Genomic DNA, 24,045 nt, shown 5'->3' with positions numbered 1-24,045 from the left:
TTGTTAGACCTTTCATTTTATTTTAATTTTTGACATACACATGTCTTTTATACTGTCGTCCGTGATGGCGTGATGTAACATTAGGTCCGTCACTGTTGAACGCCAACGAATGAAATTGAGTTTATGCTTCGTCCATTCTGTGACGTAAGCGGTCCAACATCTCATCGACCGGTCCAACATCTCACTCAGCGGTCAAACATCGATTTTTTTATGCCTGCTCACCAAAACCTTAGAAATGTTAGACTTTTTATTGTATAGATTTGTATAGGAACAAATTTTTAAAGGTATAGCAATTATAATTGTTCCCGTTTTACCCTTTCCTACGCTCCAGTACTCACCCCCTTTTTTAAACGAAATATTACTAGTATTACGAATAATCAATTTGAAATTACTAGCTATCAATTTGAAGGAAAATAAACATTCATCTTGAATTTACAAATTATTTCAAATTACAAATTTCGTGTAATAAATTAATAAATTCTGCATATATTTGTCATTAGTTTATTACCAAACAATTTGTAATCGGTTTGTGTCTTTTTCCATAATCCTTTTAATTGGACCTTGAGGGGATGTGGAAATATCTGGAACCTTCCTTAACTAAATGACATTTTGATTTCTTAAAATAAATATTTTACGTGTATACATGTCCAAATTCAGGGCTATCATGTGGTGGATAGGAGTGCGAGGAAGGGGCTACGAGCGATACACCCCTATTTTGCCCGTTTTTTCTGACTTTTGTTTTGGTATTGTTTAGTACATTTTAATTCATTTCTTCAAATTTCATAATAAAACATTCCTAAGATAGACGAGCAAAGAAGAATTCTGTTTAAAAAGTGTGTTTGATTTGGGGGAAGGGGGGGGGGGGGAACACCTCCCCTTTTTTAAGATCTTGATTTTGTTAGAAAAATAAATATTGAAAAAATGCTTCAATTGAAAGAGAACATAGATTTATTTTAATGATATTTATGATCAACTGCTTCTAGATCCTTGTCTGTCCCCAGATACACCCCACCAAAATTACTGGATCCGCCTCTCATCTTGGTGTTGCAGTGATTCTTTTCAAATGTCAATCCATTAACTTTTTTCATCTGTTATAGTGTTAACTCCTGTTACTTTTTTAACAATCTTGAGGCAATACTATTAGTAGTAATTTCGTCACTGACCAACCGAACCAATTCGCGTGGGGTCAAACCTGGTTTATGAGGAAACATAAAATATTTGTTAAAATGTATTGTCCAATAAGATTAAACAGAGAAGAAGAAAGTTTTGTTCCTAACATTTCTATCCTTGGAAAAGAACCTTCTAATTACAGGCCAGCTGTAATGATATCATCTTCTGTCAATTCACACTTCTCAAATAGCTCTGTAATGATATGTAATCAGTAATCATTTAGGAATATGTCCTTTTTCAATATACTTGAAAAGTCGCATAGCCTCCAGTTTCGAAAAATTAAACTCTTTCTGCAGATCTTCAACACTTAGTCCCGCTAATATTTCACCGTCAACCATTTCTTCTTCAAACTTTTCCACATATTTATTCAAACGCAAACTGCGTAACACATTTCCGATATCTTGTATACTTTTCTCTTCTATATCGAATGCGTTAGAGGTGTTTGTTACAAAAGGCTTTTTACAGGGTTCGTCCACACAGGACGTTGAATGCCCCCTTTCACGAGCAGGAGGCGTTATGTCTTTAGGAGTCGGGGCACCTGCATTTGGTAAGGATCTACCCCGTACGTTAGGCTTTTCTGCAGGTCTAGAGGGAGGGGTCTCTTCAGGTTTACTGATCACAACAGGTTTTGAAGGAGTTGTATTTTCGTCAGGGTTTTCCATTGGTTCATACATGTCCCCTTCATCGTCGTCTGCATCATCCTGTCCAGCAACCAATGGTTTCACTTGACACAACCTATCGTTGACGTAACTCGGCGTTCCCGCCGCTGCCGCTACCCGATATGTGTCGACCTCTTCCATTGGCTGTTCCATGACCTCGTAATCCTCCCCATCATCATCATCCCCTTCCTGTCTTGCTTTCTTGAGCGACTGCCCTCTGACAGGAATTGAAGGAGGGGGGTGGCTCACAGTAGTCTCGTTTTGGTAAGTTTGGAGAACGTCTTTAAGTTCATCTGCATCGGGTTTTAGAATCTTGATTGCTGTAAAAACGAACAGAAAAACGTACCCAACAATAACATTTCACTTAAATAATAGAAGATACAGAAGCAAACAGTTATAACAACATAAATATGTTTAAGTCAAGTGCTATACTAGAATTTCACTGAGTATTCGGGATTTATTGTAAAAAAAATGGGCATATTAAAAGGATGTTACCTAAATTGCATTGACTTTCAGCAAACACGGTGTTTTTGTTGACGTAACCCTCTAGCTTCTTGAGGTATTTATCGTACTCCTTCTTTGTGCGGTCAGTAAAACCTTGTATCGGGGCCACGGAGATTAGTGGACACAGGCTAAAACTGGACGGATGTTTGGTTATCTTGCCTATAATAGAAAAAAAACGATTTTCAAAAAAATTAATTTAATTCAGTCAATATTATCACAACATCAGAGTTCCTTTGTCAATCAATTGCCATGGAACCCCAGACAAATTTCACTTTATATTTCGGGGGCCGACAGCAGTTTTTTTTAGTACAATTCTCAGTTAACCTTGGACTTTCAGTAAGGCGTGGTATTCTCGACGTCACATAATTAGCGTCTGAAATTTACACAGCTTTTATTCACTGTTGAAATATACATGTCGTCTCATCGTTGTCAACAATTTGAAGTTCTTGATATTATTTAATAGCCATTCTCTGTAACCACTTAAACTTCGTTGCCACGCATGGTCACCGATTTTGATGAAACTTCACCCATGCTTAGTAATTGACACCAGAAACAAATATCAAACAAAATTACGTTGCTAAGTGTCTCGGTTGCTATGGCAACAGCCGGAAAAATTTGAAAAATCGAGATTTTCAACCACTTAAAATCTTGACTGTGGCTTAATAAAAACTAGAAAAAGCAAACAAACCATTCTCACAAAAACATGACACCTTGATGTCACTTATACTGTAAAGAAACTGGTTAGAATATATCTCTAAGTAAGTGGTAACCAAGGGTACATTTGGAATACATTTAAAATGCTGAAATATGCTGAAAAACACTCCGTATTCACTAATGGTAGGTGTTACATGCTCAAACTCAATCAACGACTTAAGAAAAACAATGAAAATGTTTGACCTTAAGTATATAAGTATATGCAATATTATTCTATAAATAACTTTTATGGTTGCCATGGTAACACAGTGTAACCATGCAAAAACAGTAACTAAGATTGGGTTAATGCTACTGTCTTGACATCGTCGGAAACCCACGGGTGATCTCGTCCTTAATTATCACCCGTGGGCAAACTCGCCAAAATATCGCCGTAAAATATGCTAATTTGTTGTTTTTAGTCAACCAATCAGAAAGTTGGAACTCTTCAATTTTGAAAAATACGTTTATTACTTTGCTATTTATGGTAAATATTTTGACGCTCGTTAATTAAAACGTGCGAAGTTTGATTTAAAACAATGAAAATCAATTCGTACAGGTCAGTGACATTAATATCCGTCAGATATTTTGAAGGATATACCTCTTTCTCACTGCAAAATGCACCGGTGATTTATCAGCTGTGTTAACTACGGAATGAGTTTTTCATGTTTTTGGCAATGCCGAACTTGCATACGAAACGTGAACTGTGATTCGTTGTTACGCATCGCGACTCTGTAATGCGGCCAATCAAATGACCCATGCATATTTAATTACATACGACGATTTTTCGGCGAGTTTGCCCACGGGTGATAAGTAAGGACGAGATCACCCGTGGGTTTCCGACGATGCTGTCTTGAGGAAAAACATAAAAATTCAAGACTTGCAAATATGCATCCTTAGGACCTTTCAACACCAAAACCATAAGAAAAACTGGGTATAATTGCTTCTTTGCAGTGTTACCATGGGAACAAAGTACTAGTGCTTAAAAGTGAAATTTTTTCGCTGCATTAAGAATTAAATTGCCATATAATCAAGAAACAAATTAAAGGACTCAGCTTGAATAGTACTTATCTGTTAGAACTGAATTTGAATATCGTATATTGATAAAATTTGATGAAGAAAACAACACTGTTGCTATGGTTACCAAGAAGAGAAAATGTTCGATTTTGTGAACTTTATATCAATATTAAGCCCTGTGTGCCAATTTCTTGCATCCATTTAGAGATTGGATGATAGCCAAAATTAAAAGTCAGGTTAGCTGTTAATAAATATCAATCATAAAAGTTTTGGGAATCTACATTTAAGGGTACGTATCCAAGGAAAGAAAATATTTTTCAGTTTTTCTAAGCATATATTTTCTGCTTATTTCCATAGCAACGCTCTATTTAATGAATCTAATCTGAATTTTTTCAAATGGGAAAACTAGGAGCACACCAACATCTTTAAAAATTGATCATTAGTTATGAGGAAATGTGCTTTTTTAAAAGATAGGATCAGATTTAAACATACAGAGTGCTACTTTGAAGGCTCTCGATGGTATAAAAACCTTGGCAACCATTGCCATCCAAAATGAAATTTCATATTTTGTTCTTGGTATATGTTTCAAGGCTCTTTTTTCTATTATTTGGTCACATTTCATCCTATAATTGCTTTTTATTTTTAGGTGTATGACTTTATAAAATTCAATGAATATTTTTTTTAACTTTTGAATACTTTGTTATCATAGTAACGTATGTAATAGTTGATTTACCAAACATGTTTATCATGCATTTGAGACATCTGACCTTCAACTTTTGGAAACAGTCATTGCCAATTGTTTGTTTTACCGCAAATGTTAATTATGGGGCTCTACACATGTTAAAAAATGCCATTTTTCGAACTTTAAGATATGTTGCCATGGTAACTATAAAACATAGCAACCAATTTTTGCCTGATTTCAGTTTAGGGTATCAATAACTTTTATCACAGAGAGTTTGGAGAAATTCTGAGACTATGCGTGCCACAGCTCCTATATAAAAATTCAAGTCATTACAGAGAATGGCTCTTAATTTCTTAACCTGTGAGAATCTATTCGCCATTTGACCGACGCTAACTTCGTAGCACCGAGAATGCCAGTCTTACTGAAACTTCAAGGTTAACTGAGAATTGTACTATCGTTCAGACAATGAGGTACACGTGTAATTTAGGCGTGAACTTGCTGTTTACATTTTCTGAGAAGCAAGCCCCCCCCCCCCCCCCAAAAAAAAAAAAGCGAACGGAATTTGTCAGGGGTCCCGAGACAACTAGTTGATATAGGACCCCTGACATTAATGCCCAGAAGTACATTCTCTTACTCTTTTTTAAATATTGTCATGTACAAACGGCCCTCAAAACACACTTCACCTATGGTATGCTGCAAGAGATCTTCATATATTTTAGTCTCTGTGATGTACATGTATAAATATATATGGCACACCGGTTTTTAAAGAAAATGACTTGTTATTGTTATATGACAGAGTAATAAAACAAGCCGTCTTGACATTACCTTCCGTGATAAAATTCCCTTGTATGAAAACTTCCTCGTACACGTGCGTAATAAGAAGCTGATAGGGCGTCCCTTCCCTGTTTCTGCCCTCGGAGGGAATCTCCTGAGACTCGGAGAATTGTATAAGTACAGGTAACGGGTACGTGTCCAAGATCTCAGCCAGTGTGTGGTCAGCTGTAATCAGAATTCAACAGGAAGTCAATAACAAAGGTAGCACTCAAGGCTTTTCTTATTCACGGAAGGAATGTCATAAACTTTTTATGATTTTAAATTAAAAAAAATATTTTAAGAATACGTATATTGAGTTTTCTTACAAAGGAAGTAGTGATTAGTAAACAGAATCTAGAGTGAAGGGACGATACCTCGGTATTAGACTGAGGTAAAAAAGATCAGTAGCTTCAATCTCTAGGTTTTGACAGACGGAGCCCCCTCCCCAGCCATTCCATCCCAAACGAATTACATGTAACATTACTAAGTAATGGAATTAAAAGATTTATTTCAAACCCCTGCCAGTTATTTGCTTAGTATCTATAAATATTCCTAATTTAAAAAAAGAATAGTCGTGTATCCCTCCCTGTTTTGATGTGAATACCCCCCCCCCCCCCGTTCATTAAGAAAGGTTAATACAAGTCCAGTGAATGACAAGTTAAGGTCATTTCCTTATGAATTACTATTGAGAAATTAATTACCTTTATTCTTGGTGGAAATTGATTTGATGACGTTGAATTTATATTTCGCGTTGACAGGAATGCTGATGTAATTCCGCCTCGTCTTGGGGTCCTGCGCTAGGGCTCTTTTGACACTTTGGAATTTGTTGTATCGTATTATCTGTCAAAGTGAAATATACATTAAAATAATATAAAATTGGCTAAAACGCTCACAGAATTTGAAAAAGAAATCTTCATGTATAACCTACACATAATTAAAGCATATATGCAGTTTGGAGAAAACTTCGTCAGAAATGGTCAGTTAAATTAAATTTTCTTATCTAATTAAATTGAGAGTTATCTCTCTTATCAGAGGGTCAGTGAACCTTAATAAATAAAAATGACTGTGGAATTGTGTGAAATCACAGGACTTCGGACCACTTTATTCCTACTGATATCTTAAGGGAACAAAAAATTTAATTATTGCTTCCCCTTGTGTAAGTCAGATGAAAGCTACGTAAAGGTTTATGCGTTTTAAATTATATTAAAAAAAAATAAAAAGGGTTCAAAAGCAGATTATTGCCAAACTCCAGGTGAATACTAGTGCATGTATAATTATACAATTTCCATTTTTTAATTTTCTTAGTTCCTGTTTTAATTTTACCTCTTGAAACACAAAATTAATGTAAGAGTTTTTGTTACATTTTGCACGAATCACATTGTCAGTGCTCGCGTACAAGTACATGTGGGCCAATATGTTTGAAAATAAACTTATTATAAGCAGTTTTTCCTACATCCATTACCATGGTTAACCATTTAAGAGCTTAATGATACTAATGCAGGGGGATTCTCAGTGGACTACAAGTACTATCTTACGGTGTCACTGGGCGTGTCGTCAAACTCCGTTGTTCCATTGTGTCCTCCAACAACGACCACCAGCATCGGTAAACACTGCCGGTACTTTTGGTAGAATTCCGGAAGACTTATCTCGTCCTCCGGGTTAAAGAGACATCTGTCGAACTCCATGGATCAGCTGTTTAGAAAATTAAATTTTAAAAATAGTTTTGCTTTGATTACTCTAGATCAATGTGTAAAAAATGATTTTTTGTTCTTTCTATTATCTTCCAATAATTTGTTTTCAGTACAAGAATTAGCTCGAGTTTGGCCCATTTGCAAGTAGAGAGAGTTACAAGCAGCCTCAAAAGAATAGTAGCAAAACTATAAGAATACCCGGTCCGCACAAGATTCATTAGTATTGGAACTTAAAAAAAATGGACCTTGTTTTTTTTTTTTTTGGTTAAGATAAGGGTCATGATGAAAAGTGATGTCAAGGTCACTGGAAAAGTTCAGAAATTTGTGTCACAGTTGAATAACTCTGACCGATTCGTATGAGTGCATCAAGTTCAATGAAAATATATTGAAGAGTGTTTCTAAAACAAGATAAATGGTAAAGTCAAACGTCATTGGGGAGGTCAAGATAAAAAAAAATGAACTCAGTTGATGCGAAATAATGAAAGATAAGATCATATGAAAACAGATGAATAGCTCTCAAATACGTATATGTATCAATGTATGTGTTTAGATAAAACTATCTTGAATATTTTATTTAAACTGCACTAAATACAAAATTAAAAATTTAGGTCAAGGTCATGAAGAAGGGTAGACCTTAAATATTGATGCACCAATATGTATTGGCAAATGACGTATTAGAAGAAATACACGTGTATTGAATAGTTTCTTTGAAACCGCTCGATCACAATTTAAGAATAGTTATAATATCAAGATCGCAGAGGGCAAGGTAAAAACATTTTGATGCTGCTTCATAGCTCTCAACAATATGTATCAGCAACTTAATTCAATAAATCCTAACCAGTTTCATTGGCACCGAGCGAACATAAATTAAAAAAATAGTCATATCAAGGTCGTAGACAAAGATAAATTGAATAGTTCTTTGAAACTGAACTAAACGCAAATTAAAGTGGATGTAATTATGCTCAGATTGTTACCAACGATCTTCTTTAGACATAGCTGCAGATCTGCAGCTACTTTAGACAGCACTTACGGGGATAAAATTATTATGTTAACTTTTGTTTTCCGATTTCATAGTACATAGATTGAGTTGTTCATAAGAAAATGACCCAATGCCCAATGATAATGAATAATCACGAGTGGCAGTTTTGTAGTCACGATGCTCTCTCTCTCTCTCTCTTATTAATTTTGATTTTTTAGAAAATAATTAACCCTTATGAACAATTTTCTATATACTTTTGGGGATTTATTTGCACTGGCAAATAAATATATTGATACATGTACAGTAGCATAAAAACGAGCGAAATCCATCCCCACATTAGTAGATACAGATGTAGATCAGATATTGAAATGGCTTTATGAACATAAGGCAAATTCAAACATCTGTAGCAATCACAATTTTTGCAAAATAATCTATCCTAAAGCATTTGTTCAAAACCAAGGAATATCGAGAATATCTACCCGTAGACGACATCCATGAGAATACGTTTTAAGCATAACCAGACCCGGTATCCTAGATGTTTATGAATAACCACCTTGCTCTGTCTAAAATATAAGTAAGATATCTAACCATTTATACCGTATTTTTTACTCAGATCCGAGGTTGTCCACAAATTAATTTTGTTCATAGAACCCTGATTACTAGTATGTCATCGAAATAGAATTAACAAAATATGAGATATTAATTCTGATATTAAGTAAAATACTTTTAAAAAAACGCTGTTCGTTGCCAAAAGAAGCAACGCTAGCAAAATCCTCTAAAATATTAGCAAAATGTATGTTTCTATCGTCGCTAACAAGCTAGAATATCTGTGTAAACATGGTAAACTAACGTCATTCATAAAGTTCGTATGCAAAATATTCTTGATAAAACGGAATTTGTACATCTAACCACTTACCTTATCCTTTAATCACTGCAATGGTTGTTTGCTAAATGCGGAAGTGTTTTAAAAGCCTTCACTTTTTATCTAATTTATTTACACAAGTTGTACACTATTTTAAAATATTTTAGCTGTGACCTATAAACTGCTTGCTTCGTGGATTTTCCTCCTCGATCCCAACTTTCGTTTCACTTGACTATGTTTTCTTTATTATGTCATACAGTTGATTTTATTTCTGTAAATCTTATTTGAATTTTTTAAATAGGAAGTTTTTTTCCTGCTATGATCGAATCAGGAGACAGTACACAAGAACACGGAGGAAGTTTAATTATTGGTTGTCTACACCCATTGTTAGTTTTGATGTGTCACGTCCTGGTATTGCCTGATGATTGGGTTTTACTGAATGGTTCTAACAATTTAATATATGTCTGTACATTATACTCTATACACGTTGATTGTTAAATGGACGTCTTTGAACAGTAGAAAGCCAACTTCATGACGAAATATATGGAGATAACGATCAGTATTCAAGCTCAAAAATCCATTCAAACAATACAAATCAGGAGCAAAGCAAACACGGACCACTAAGACTTCAGAGATAGGATCAGGCGCCATTAAGAAGTGAGCATCTCTATGTACACAATGATATAATATATTGAAGGATTCACCGAATCATTTGAAGAATTGTTGAAGGAGGATATAATTTTTGACAATTTTTTCTATCCTATTCCTGGATAATACAATTCTATATGCGTTCGGAACTAACATGGAAAGAAACAGGGAATTGTAGAAAATTAATGGAACATATTTCCCTCATCTGGCTTTTATATATCTATTCTTAACTGCACATAATTAAAGCTTTGAAAACTTTTATTCATTAATGAAATTATGTATTAATAATAATGCATAAGTGCTCAGCGTATGGAAAATATATACATGTATAAACTAAGCATTTTTAGTCTTCATTGGACTTTCAGTAAGGTGTGGCATTCTCGACGCCACATACATGTAACTAGGATCTCTCAAATGGCGAATATATTCTCATTTGTTTAGAAATTTATAACAACAGGAACTTTAAATTGTTGATAGCAACGATGAGATGATTTGAGCCCCACTTCTTTGCCGTACGAAACGTTATCATTGGCCCCTTGCTACACTCATTCGTCCGAATTTCTGTCCCATGTATATTTCAACAGTGAATGAAAGGCTGTATAAATTTCGATCAGACCCTGATTACTAGTATGCAAGTCGAAAATGTCGCATCCACTGCCAAGTCCAAGGATAACAAAGAATTTTACTACATGAAAAAAAAATTCTTGTCTCTCTTGTCATAAGACTATATGCTGTACTTGAGGGGGTCCTGGTAACTTTTCATCCATTCACTCTCGATATCACACGTATTTAAATCCAGTTTAAAATGTGTTTAAAGTCTTTATGTTGCAAGTTCACATCCGTTTACAAAGGCATTCAACAAATTCTGTAAGGGAAAGAGAAAAAGATATGAAATCATTGAGAGTTGGGAACTTTTTTTTAAAGTTTTCTTTATGATGAAGAATCTTATCTCAAAATTAAAAACAGAAATCCTTGGGAACTGAGCTCACAAAAAAATTTGTATGACATGTGACTTTGACGGGGTTTAACATCGCGCCATCGTTTCAATCCCGCGGTTAGGAATCCGCTATAGCTCTCTCCAGAGAAGGAGAGGATCGTACATTTTGGCCGTGGTTTGCAACGATGCCATCGCGCCATCTAGGTAAATTAACACATTTTGAACTCTGTTGATCTCAGAGTATTAAGCCAAAAAATAGAGAATCTGAAACAATATTGAAAGCCAGGTTTGTTCTCCACTGAGAATTTTTCACTCATATGTAGATGCCACCACTTGCCAGTGGAGGGTTGCAAATTTAGACCTACACTCGTCACTCAGGACTGTTGTGCAGTGAGGAATCTTTTTCGTGTCAACATATATATTGCAACATTGGATCCCGGTTTTAAAGGTCTTGTTGAGTTATCAAGAAATCAACTTGACCATCTTTCAAAGAGTTATCACAAAGAAAACAAATAGAAATTAGAGATAAGGGTCAACTACTTAGTCTGCGATTCTAGAACAACCCATTGCGAGACATGATTGCCGGTAATAAAACTCCAAGATGAGTCAGCCTTTTTTTAAAATTGTTTCATCACTAAAACTGACGATTTAGTTTCATAGATAAAACAATGCTTTTTGATTGGTTCGTGCAAGATTTTATGAGGCCAATCAGAAAGAACATTTCAATTCCCGTCAAAGTCAACATATTGGTCAAGTGTTGAAACAGCTTTTGACTTGGGAAGATGATAATTTTTTTGTTGATATTTAAGCTGTTTGCTCTTTACTTCGGGCCCAAGTATATTATACGTTTAAGTAGTTCCGGACATTGCGCATTTATTTGCTAATGAGCCATAGATCTAAATGAGTTTACATTTGTAAAATTGATTGAATATTAATGATCGTAATTTACATAAATGTACCAGATATTTAAAGAATGAATTAGTGATAATGTAAAACATGAGTTGGGCTTGGATGTTTACGCTTTGTAATGAGACGCAGGTAAGCAGGTCGACATGTCAGCAGGGCGACAGGTAAGCAGGTCGACAGGTCAGCGAACTAAAGTGAGATTGGTAAAATGATGAGCGAGTTGATAGATCAGAAGGTTGACAGGTAAACAGGTCGACAGGTAAGCAGGTCGACAGGTAAACAGGTAAAAACTCAAATTGGTAGAATGATCTGTTAGTGAAGAAACAATTATACAGGTAGATAGATCAGCAGATATACATGTATACTTAATATAATTTAGGGAAAAATCGGTAGAGGTATAATTACTTTAATTGAGTATCTAAGTTAATATTCATGTCTAACCACTGATGAGTAAACATGTATACCTGTTGACATGTCGACCTGCTGACCTGTTGACCTGTCGACCATCAAATTAATAGAGTATCTGTGGTAAATATTTATTCATGGCTGATCTGTCGACCTGTTTACCTGTCGACCTGCTGACCTGTCGACCTGCTTTCCTAAATTTGTTGTTATTTTAAAACTTAATGAATATATATATTATGTAGATGTTATGAATAAATATGTAAATAAAGTATTAATAATTTTATGGACTTTGCCTAATTACTCATTCTGTTAAGAGTGAAAATCCGCAGGAACTACAATACCGTATACTGCACTTGAACCAATATGGTATTTGGGACCCATTGTAAAAATTATTGCACCTATCGCTAAGTATTTATGTCTTTAAAGAAAGCCAAATAACATGTAACATGTATTTATCAAATATTTGAACCTATCTTCAAACAGTTCTACCTATCTTCAAATTGAATTAAAAGATATGTCTAATTGAATTAGAAAATAAGTGTAAATAATTAAACTTATCTTTAAATAACTGAACCTAGTTTTATATGAATTAAACCTATTTTTAATACTAGTACATTAAAGAAAAAAATATTTTAGCTACAGATAGGAAAAATTGAATTATACCTGTCTTTAAATCAGTGAAGACGAAACGATTGAAACATCTCCACAAACGATTCGAAGACAGGTATACCAATTAAGGAATGAATTTAATAGCGACCACAGGCCTTTGGATCTCTAAACAAAATTGTGTGTGTAAATAAAGATATTTTTTTACACCTCAATTTTTTTCTAAGCTATCTAAAGGTCTGTGATAGCGACCTATTATATGCTAACAGCCCTTACCCTAGCTGCAGATCTGTAGCGTTATGGTTTTATGGTCAAAGACAAATATATAAAACCATAACGCTACAGTTCTGCAGCTACCCCTACCCATTCTTTTTGAAAATACCATAAATTCCAATATCAAGTTCATACCATCAACATCAATTTTGCCGTCGTTATTGGTGTCCGCTAATTTCATTAATTGTTTTATTTCTATGTCTGATAGAGGTTCTCCTAAACACCGTAGTGCTTTGGTCATCTGTTGAAGGTTTAGGTAACCTTTCTTTGATTTATCAAAGGTCATAAAGGCTTCCCTTAATTCGGCTCTGACGACTTCTGGGTCTACCATGTAGCTCGATATCAAACTGACATACTCTGCTTTACTTAATACCCCATCGCCTGTATTAAAAAAATAGACAAGCTAAAATACAAACTCAGTCATTTGCCTGATGATTGATAATTAAAAAAATGTCAGATTGTATTCTTAACCATTATACCTTACGCTCATTAAAAACGAAAGGAATCCCCTTACCATTTTTGTCGGCCCTTTTCATGATCTCGTCTACCTTTGCCTGCGATGGATTTTGACCTAGAGCTCTTAGAATTGACCCCAGCTCGTCCACAGATATTGTGCCATCGTGGTTTTTGTCGAAGATCTCAAAAGTGTCAATAAGCTCTGAGAGAACAACAAAAAAAAGATGTTAGTCTATATTTGCCTGTGCGTTAGCAAAAGAAATACTCAATACTATAGCTTTTTGTGTACATGTAAAGTTTATGTTGTTGAAAATCTGAGGTGGATTTTTTTCCTGGATCCGCATAGGGACAAGAAGTTGGGAGGGATTAGAGGGCTTTAGTTCTTTCACATAGACCTGTATTCGCCTATGCTTTTGAGTACATGTAGGTATTTCAATGCATTTAAAACCAGAAGTCTCTGTCGAGACTGTAGCTCTACTGGTTTGTACTTATCAAAAACCATTGCACTATTTTATGTATCTTTGTGTAGTCTACTTGTGTGCCAACTTATTTTGAAATCAGACCAAAACTGTAGAAGGAGTAGTGTTTTAAAGGAATTTCACAGAGAATTCTATTTTTAGTAACCATGGCAACACCTTTCACCGATATCAAAAACCAATGCACTATTCTATGTATCTTAGTGTAGTCTACTTGTGTGCCAAGTTATATTGAAATCAGACCAAAACTGTAGAAGAAGTAGCGTTTTAAAGGAATTTCACAGAAAATTCTATTTTTTGTAACCATGGCAACACCGTTCATCGAAATCAAAAACCGATGCACTATTTTATGTATCTTAGTGTAGTCTACTTGTATACCAAGTTATACTGAAATCAGACAAAAACTGTAGAAGGAGTAGCGTTTTTAAGGAATTTCACAGAAAATTCTATTTTTAGTAACCATGGCAACACCGTTCATCGAAATCAAAAACTGATGCACTATTCTATGTATCTTAGTGTAGTCTACTTGTGTGCCAAGTTATATTGAAATCAGACCAAAACTGTAGAAGGAGTAGCGTTTTAAAGGAATTTCACAGAAAATTCTATTTTTAGTAACCATGGCAACACCGTTCATCGAAATCAAAAACCGATGCACTATTCTATGTATCTTAGTGTAGTCTACTTTTGTTCCAATTAAGTTATATTGAAATCAGACAAAAACTGTAGAAGGAGTAGCGTTTTAAAGGAATTTCACAGAGAATTCTATTTTAAGTAACTATGGCAACACCGTTCATCGAAATCAAAAACCGATGCACTATTCTATGTATCTGAGTGTAGTCTACTTGTGTGCCAAGTTATATTGAAATCAGACCAAAACTGTAGAAGGAGTAGCGTTTTAAAGGAATTTCACAGAAAATTCTATTTTTAGTAACCATGGCAACACCGTTCATCGAAATCAAAAACCGATGCATGATTCTATGTATCTTAGTGTAGTCTACTTTTGTGCCAATTAAGTTATATTGAAATCAGACAAAAACTGTAGAAGGAGTAGCATTTTAAAGGAATTTCACAGAAAATTCTATTTTTAATAACTATGGGAACACCGTTCATCGAAATCAAAAACCGATGCACTATTCTATGTATCTGAGTGTAGTCTACTTGTGTGCCAAGTTATATTGAAATCAGACCAAAACTGTAGAAGGAGTAGCGTTTTAAAGGAATTTCTGGGCCTAAAAAATTAATGTACCAGCTGATTACAGAAAATTCTATTTTTAGTAACCATGGCAACACCGTTCATCGAAATCAAAATCCGATGCACTATTCTATGTATCTTAGTGTAGTCTACTTGTGTGCCAAGTTATATTGAAATCAGACAAAAACTTTAGAAGGAGTAGCGTTTTTAAGGAATTTCACAGAAAATTCTATTTTTAGTAACCATGGCAACACCGTTCATCGAAATCAAAAACCGATCCACTATTCTATGTATCTTAGTGTACTCTACTTGTGTGCCAAGTAATATTGAAATCAGACTAAAATTGTAGGAGTAGTAGCGTTTTGAAAAATTGTTTACAGACAGACGGACAGACAGACGGACGGAATCCGGACGCATTACTATCGCATAAGCTCTTCTGGTCTCTGACCAGTAGAGCTAAAAACGTGCATTAGATTTTGGAACAGGTCAAGGGGACATTTTTTAAAGATCAGAATAAAGGCGAGTTAATTATTTAAATCACTTAATAACTTAGAAGTTCAATTTTAATCGGTCCAAACACAGGTTGCATACAATTTTGCATGTCGCAGATAATACGTAATTAAAGAATTGGATCAAAGGTTAGACCTTTTTAACCTAATACCGGTATCCTATCTTTTCTTTCGTGTAGCATGTGTTCATATATATACATGTTCACGTGCACTTCGTTTTTTATAACTGTAAAGAAATTAGAAAAAGAAAATTAAAATATAAAAAAAAATCATACAGGTGTATTCTGTAAGACAGACCCACCTTTCTAAAAATGTTAAAAATTACTAACATTTAATAGGCTAGTATTTTATTTTTCTTACACTAAATTCAGGATGGTATAACTTTTAAAACGTGTTCTAGACTACCACCTGTAAACTTTTGAACCTTTGGTGGCTTTATTCCAACTTTAAAACATAAAAACAATGTAGATCGAAATATTACGGTGTATATCACATAAAAAAAATCTTTATTTAACTTCCGATGAAGTGGTTTTAGATAATTATACATAACAACTAATTTCTTGATTAGTAATATCTGTATTTGGAGCCAGATGCCAGCTTTAATTTTATTTAGCAACATTGTTTCCTGTTTTCAAAGAACAAGACTGAAATATATTTTTGCGAATTATTCTGAAAAAGTTATATAATCTTTTACAAAAATTGGAAAGATTGTGGACAGAATAACAGAACAGCTATTTCCTAATGAAATAAAAAGACTTTAAAATATGTGCCAGATACTTCGTTATGACGAGTAAACTTTTAGATTTCTATAGCTTATGTTCAGCTTATATCATTTACTTACTTTCGAATTCATGTTAAAGGTGAATTAAAGAAATGCACAAGCATGCATAATTCTTTATATTTGTTTATTGCGAAACACATGAAATACATTTAGCATGGATATGCAAGAAAAGTTCTTTAAATCAGAATGATTCTGATTTTTAAATAACCAGGTTTATATGACATCATAGTGACATCATATCAATTCATCGAAAATGTTAATGCTGTAATTGTCTTACCTTCAGCATCCGCGGGACTAAGCTGGGCCTAGAAAAATTAATGTACACAGTACTAAAAATGTATACTATCAGTCAGACACATGGAATATATTACTTCAAAAATTTGAGACCATAAATTTTGGGCGTTCATATTTACCATAGTATTAGGATAGTCAGAACACGGTGACACAGACGTCAATGTCTCTGCCTATCAGCTCCTTTTAAGCTTCCAAAATCAAAAATAACTTTCTGAGGACTGATTCAACCCAGCTGATTAAGTATTCCCAGTATTTGATAATCCCACCATTTAAACGCTGTAAAGCACCAATTCGTTTTCATTTTGGATTAAGGATTATGCTAGTTAATTTATCCTAATTAATCTTTAGATAGCTACAAAGTGCACCTGAAGTTTTTTGCTACCACAAGACTAATCTTTTTTTTGGATTGATAAAACACTGGATAATCAATGTTATGATTTACTTGCATAAGGATTTCCTAAAATAGCTTTTAACTAAGGTCTATTAAACAACAACCCCGTTTGGAACCATGCAATCACAGAGAGGGGGGTTTAACAAATATTGTAGACAACATGGAATCAAGGTTGACGGGGCACAGGGGATCTAGATTCTTTGATCAAATAGAGCTATAATCCAATTTTAAAACATTTTATACCGGCAATAAAAAAATAAATACACCACGAGCAATAAAAACTGTACTATTTTTTTTTTACGTGTATAAAGGTAAGAATTATAGATATGTCCGGCTGCATTTCATTTCCGGAATTTTTCTTATTTATCAACTTTTCATTTCCGACATTTTTATGTTTTGATTTCCGACATTTTTTTTTGTTTTCATTTCTGACATTTTTCACATACATGTAGTGCCTTTAGTAGCAGATTTGAAGACTTTACCTTATCAAATGAAATAAAAAATGTCGGAAATGCTATGCAGATTTCCGGAAATGAAATGCAGCGATATAACCTAACCCTGTTTCAAATAATCTGCACGTGGAACAACATATAAAGCATATTATATAATAAACATGATATCTTGAAAGTTCGTCATATTACAAAAATTCCATCATAGGTTAGTTCTTGGTAAAAGCATACAGTCTGCTGTGATTATCGATGTTCTTACAATGGTCTCCAAAGAACAGATTAATATTTAAAATCACCAGTTTTCTTGCCTCACTAAGAAACATTTTCTAAAATAAGGAAACATTTATCTTTTCACTAATCTATTTGCTATTTTGCTTAGCTAATCAAGTGACAAAACTACTTTCTGAGTCTTTCTCGCTGTGTGTGGTTTTGAAATTCATTGATTGGGGCTTGCAGATTTTTATATAATTATTGAATTGTATCAGTTTATCTCATCTGAGCCAGGGCAGGTCCAAGTGAACTTTCTTACTGTCCGCTGTCCCTTACACAAGCAACTGACGAATTTGTGTCTACGGTTAATATCCACTACTATCTGTAATATATTAATTCTGCCATTTGAGAAAAAGGCTCTTGTTCTGGCAAAAATTTATCAACATGCCTCATTCCTGAGGGACAACAATTAGTGGATGGAAGATTTGCAAAATGCAAATGGAGGAAGGAAAGAGGGACTGACTTTTCCTTTTGGTCTCAAAAATATGGAGTCTTTCCTAGCTATTTAGAGTCGTGAACTTTATTTTCATTACAAAAAAGTCAAAGATGACTAGTTAAGTTAATAAACTGATAACTATTATTATTTATGCAATTTATATACATACATATGAATATTTTTCTTTTTACCTTTGACCGCCTAAATAGGGATTGTCTTTAACTTATGAGAGTTACCACACACACACACAGGGCCACCTTCACCCACCCCCCAGAATGAATGATAAACAGATGGAAGACATGTACCCATTTTACTAACCTACCTTTTGATGTGAAGTCCCTAAATGGCATGTAAAATTCCCAAATACATGTATTTTTGAGTAACTTGTGCATTGCCAGAACAACGTTCAATTAAAGCGTATTGTCTGATAAGAAATAATACACAACTGGTTTCTGCAGTTTAATTGTTTTATTATTACATGTACTCAATGCCACCTGAATGTCATCTACAAATGTTTTGTACTGTTAATTTCTAGATCCTAACAACATTAAGAAAAACTATAACATCACAACACACTGATACTTAGTATACAAATGTTATCTAAAAATATAATATGGCCATGACTTCAGACGACTATACAGCTGTATCAAGAACTGTTTCTGAAAATATTAACATTGTGTTACTATATGCATTGTAGTCCAAAAACAATTCTTGTAAAATAGTTTTCTATATAACCCCCTTAAAAAATCAAAATCTTATGAAAAAATTGAGACATAATTATGTCTATTCAAAATGCATTTAATATAATAATATTTTGTTTACTTTTTTGAGAATATGGCTACAAAAAAAGGATCAACATTGATTGACATTAAAAATACATCATATTATACCAAAACAACAAATATTTAATACACAACATGAGTATGTCTCCATGGATCGACTTTTGCAATTGTAGGAGAGAATCACTGATAAAAATCAACCTGAAACAAAACGTATTTCAAGGACAGAATATTCTTAAAAACTTGCAAAAACACTCGGAATGCTCTCAAATGTATCTATAATCTATATAATTTTAATGCTAACATTTTACATCAACCACATGATAGTAAAATTTAAAAGAAGAAAAATTATTTTCAATAGAACTTGTTACTCTACCAGGAAAGTGAGTTATAATTAGAATTTTACCACTGAAAAACAAACACAGTTTTATAAACGAAACAGGGTCTAATATGTTAAATTGTTGTTTCACTGAAATAATTGCAAAATATAACAACATAAAACAATTGTCAAATCGGTCCATATCATGGACATACGTACAGTCATGTAAACATGTGTTAAAAACTTTGCGTGAATCGAAAATCCAACATCGTTATCCGCTTGGAACGGAAAATGGTGGATTAATATTCCGATGATAAACTATAGCATTAGTTCTGAATAAAATCTAGAAATGCCAATATTATGCATTTTCTAATGGATTCTGGTGTCAGATGAAGAATTAATATCAGAAACCTGTCCTCTAAGGAAAATGCTATAAAACCTAATACCCATGCTGCCAAAGACAATATCTGTTGTCGTAATCTTTCACTGCCCCAGTGGAGTAGTATTCAGGACGGGTCTTGTAATGAACTTTGTAAATTCTGAAAAAAAAGAGAATTTTGTTTTTAAAAGATAAACAGAGAAACGGTGAAAATACAGCGGTGTTGCTAACTTCTGAGAATTAAAATTGCTCGTTAAAAAGCTTTCAACAAACTATATCAGAAATCAAAAAGAAACATGCACTTGGTATATGCCGAGCAAATTGAGAGGCTTGCATAGTACAAAACGGCAATGGATGCTCATTCCTCCATGGCACCTGATCCCACCTCTGATGTTTTGGAGGTCCGTGATTGCTCTGTTCCTATATATTTTGTATTGTTAAATAGACTTTTGAGCTTGAATACTGTTCGTTATCTCCATACATTTCATGCACTTATATATTTTAGACTGACCTTTGTAATCAATTAATCCGTCTTTATTGGCGTCCGCTATCCGGATCATCTGCTCCGCCTCCTCCTCTGTCAGCGGTTCTCCTAGCGTCGTCGCTATTCTCAGAAGCTCCGCCCGCTCGATCACACCGTTTCCATTTTTATCGAATATCTTGAAGGCTCCCTCAATGTCTTTTTGTTGTTCTTCTGGTGTTTGTGAGACGTAAATTTTGGACATTAAAATCTTGAAGTCTTCAAATTGAATTTTACCATCACCTGATAAAGTATGAAATACCTTAGGTCATGAAGGGAACATTCAAGATAGTTAATGTATGTACATATGTACAATCTTATCAAAAATATTAAAAGGCTTATAAACCCCATTTACGCTTACCAGTTTTACGAAACATATTTAAACAATGGTGAATTGGTATAATTATTAAAAAAAAATATGGTTAAGACAGCCGACACGTAACCCCCACCCCACCCCATCCCCGAAATACGATCTTCGAGTTCGGATACCCCCCCCCCCCATTTTTGTTTTACTTATCAAAGTTTTCATATCGATATTATATAGGTGAATTATAAGAATGGACTCACGATTCTGGTCAACCTCTTTTATAAATGTCCGGAGATCTTTCATGGTGGGATTAAGGCCCATGCTCCGGACCACGGTGTCCAGTTCACGTAGACTGATGTGACCATCCTTATTCTTGTCGAAAATATCGAACGACTGTCGCCAAACTTCTATCTGTTCCTCGCTGTGTTCTTGATCCGCCTAGAAATAAGAGGTGGTGTTATTAGTTAATAATAAGTAAAAATAAACTTTTGCAAAATTTGGAAACTCTTATGTGAGGTATATCTGGGTCCAATGAATTACCAATTTTACATCTTGAAAAAGTTTTTAAAAGCATTTATTTCTTTAAAAGAAAAATAAAAAAAAAAACCAGTGCAAATACCACCCACCCTCCCGGAAAAAATTCTTTTCTTGTCCTTGATGAAATTTCGTTGATTTGTTTAAGACTAGGGTTCTTAAATGCACTTACATGATGTAAATACACTATTCTAATATTTCCAGACTTTAGATTTAAATATTCATTCAAAGGTGAAAGGTGCTTGGGGGATAGGACCCCCCTTCCCCCGTGTTCCGTACCCCAAGGGTTCTTTGACTTTTAAAATTAAAAATATTTTTCTAGACATATTCACAAAGTATTACAACTAAAAAATCCAAAACCTGAGCAATAACTATTCTTTTATAAAAAAAATCATTCTCTCTGATACTAACTGATACTAAAACAGAACGAGGGGGGAGGGGGATCCGTCCCAAGCACCTGTGTATTCATTTACAGAAATTCAACAAGAGTGCGTGCATTACAGTAATAACTTTCAATATGAAAATAATTATGATTCTGAAAAAGTTAAATATTTCATGAAAACAATTTGTTCGAAGCCAAAATTAATAAGAAAATTGGTCGCAACTGATGATAAATTAATTATTAATTTACTCGTTTATTTACTGAAGTCAAACTCTTGATTTTTGGACTTTAGAGAACTGCATGCTCAGAAAAAAAAATGATTTGCTTCCTAGATACAATCTAGGCCACGGAATTCTAGTATAAATCGAGGCAATGAACAAATATTAACATTTGAATGTTATGCAATGCAACAGTTATTAACATTAATTGCAGTGGCACATTCAATTATTGTCTTCCTGGATTTCCAAAGAGGGAAAAAAATCAATAAAATACGGAAATTCACAAACATTGCGAAGTGTACTAAATACTGAATCAATATTTCCCAGAATTACAATAGATTCAACTTTACACTGAAGTGCAGTTTTTAGAACTTTCTTTTATCTGGCGATTATGATTAAATTTCTTCGTCCAAGAAGTACAATACGTACCTGTATGTAAATATTTTCTTAGAAATATTCTATTCAAATCTTTTAAACTAGTATAGAATGCATTGCATAAAGTACGAAATTAAGCTTATAAAGTCATCATAGTGGATCGTGCATACAGAAATACTGATCACTCAAATGATACCCCATATAAACAATTGAGAATGAATGAATGAAAATTCAACCTTGTAAACAAGGTGCATAATTAGACATGCATGTTTCAACACATGCAATTCAATTACAAGCTCGACTGTTAACTGAAAATTATGCAAATCGAAAGAATTGATAGAATAGTGATAACATACATACCATTTTTCGATAAATGCGTAAATAGTTTTCTATTCTCTGTTTAATGTCACGAATATACTTGCTTGTTGTTGTTTTCGTTCACCTGAGCAGGTAAACGTGTTAAACGGGTGGCGATTGGATAGATTATCTGTGTAACTGTTATAGATTTTTTGATTGGATAAGAATACGGGTAGTGTTTATTGGATACCGTTTACAAACTGACAGGTAAACCACTGTACAGATCGATCTTTACTGCCATTATGAACCGTGCGACGAGCTCATTAAAATTACATGCACAAGTCAGTCGCAATAAAAAGACACGACGATAAGAAACTGCAGTCTCATTGAGGGACCAAATATTTTCAGAAGGGGGGGGGGGGGGCTACCATACAAAAATTTCTTGATAAGCAAACAAAAAAGTTCATTCTAATAGACGTTACGGTTACAGTTTACAGGGCACGCACATAAAATAAAGTAGCTTATATTTTCTATAGTCTTTCCTAATTTACAATTTTCTGTAAAATGTCAGTAAAGCATCTCTTAATTTTATGCAACTTTAAAATAGAGATTTAAATTAGACTGAACCAATTCTACGCATTACTTACTACTATTGAAATAAATTCATACTTTCATCTAGGTTTGTACACCAAGTGTTTGGGAAAAAAAGTTTTTAACTTGTGAGAGTTTCCCAGAAAATTAAGTGTCGGATGACCGTGAAATTGTTCAAACTTTAAAAAGATAATTCAGTAAAAAAGAAGTTTTGAATACAATCAAGAATATCTTGTGGCAGATTTGCTTTACGCATTAGCCATACACATCGTAACAAAAAGCGCGGGAAGGGGTAGGGTAACTGAAGGATTAATTCTTCGACTGTGCCCGCTAACTTCGTTGTTGTATATAATAAAAAAGTAATCTTTTATCATTTGTGATTTAGGATTGTCGAATGATTCTTTTCCTAGCACTTCGTCGTCAAAATGGGAAAACCTCCTTTCACCGCAAATTAAATTTGAAGTTCGTGTCTACATATTGAGTTAAAGCTATCTATAGACATATAGACTCTTACATAAATATAACGTACAGATTAAGAATACTTCAATATTTTTCGTGCTTACTCCCACTACGAATTAAAAAAAAATTGTAATAATACGGAAATGAGATTAACAATTTCAACAATTGCAGAAAAACGTAAAATTTCAAATACCGGGGCATTGGGGAGTTTTTTTCGCATTATTTTTAGCAATCTAAAATCATGTTTCGTTACTACTATATAAAACTTTAGCTATTTATAATAATTAATAAGGAAACATATAAGGATATCATGTCTTAAAACTTGTTTCTGAATCCTTTTTGATTTTCCTGCACTTATTACTATTTCCTTTCTGCTTGTACTTCTCAAATGAAATATTACTAAAAAAATTCCATAACCACTTTAGCAGGTTTTATATATATTTCCTGCAATGGCTGCAGCCGTGAGTGCTTACAAGTATCAATAACTTTGTCGACTTTTCACTCCAAGACGAGTGCGCGAAGTACACCCGAGGAACTCCGAGTGAAGACTTCTTCACAAAGTATAAAATAAGTATTTTTGATGTAGCATCAAATAGGCCAAAGGGAGCTGACAACAATTCATTAAAACTTGAAAAACAGTAACACATCCCTAAAAACGAAAATCACGCAAATACATGACTGTCCGATGCAATTTTTTAAATTTATGAACTAAGAAATCAAGAGAAATGTCCATGATTTTCAGTAATAGAAAACAAAAATTTGTATAGTTTTCAATAAAATGTTTATTTT

At 33.9% G+C, this 24,045-nt stretch overlaps 1 protein-coding gene across 1 annotated transcript; it reads right to left on the bottom strand.

Moving 5' to 3' along the window:
* Window positions 1-925: 925 nt before the first annotated feature.
* LOC134260066 (uncharacterized) lies at window positions 926-22,499 on the bottom strand. The gene is given in 14 exon segments (XM_062742652.1): window positions 926-2,149; window positions 2,325-2,492; window positions 5,548-5,721; window positions 6,237-6,375; window positions 7,071-7,227; window positions 10,553-10,580; window positions 12,978-13,223; window positions 13,357-13,500; window positions 16,534-16,561; window positions 18,919-18,934; window positions 19,682-19,733; window positions 20,085-20,336; window positions 20,661-20,838; window positions 22,270-22,499. Coding segments are annotated over 14 exon segments (2,349 nt in total). The 5' UTR covers window positions 22,273-22,499; the 3' UTR covers window positions 926-1,385.
* Window positions 22,500-24,045: the final 1,546 nt, after the last annotated feature.

Source organism: Saccostrea cucullata, unplaced genomic scaffold (assembly GCF_032062105.1).
Source record: "Saccostrea cucullata isolate Sc308-1 unplaced genomic scaffold, CSIRO_AGI_Scuc_v1 ctg2263, whole genome shotgun sequence".
Lineage (NCBI taxonomy): Eukaryota > Metazoa > Mollusca > Bivalvia > Ostreida > Ostreidae > Saccostrea > Saccostrea cuccullata.
The sequence above is the reverse complement of the archived record's forward strand: the minus strand, read 5'-3'. Positions and strand labels throughout refer to the sequence as shown.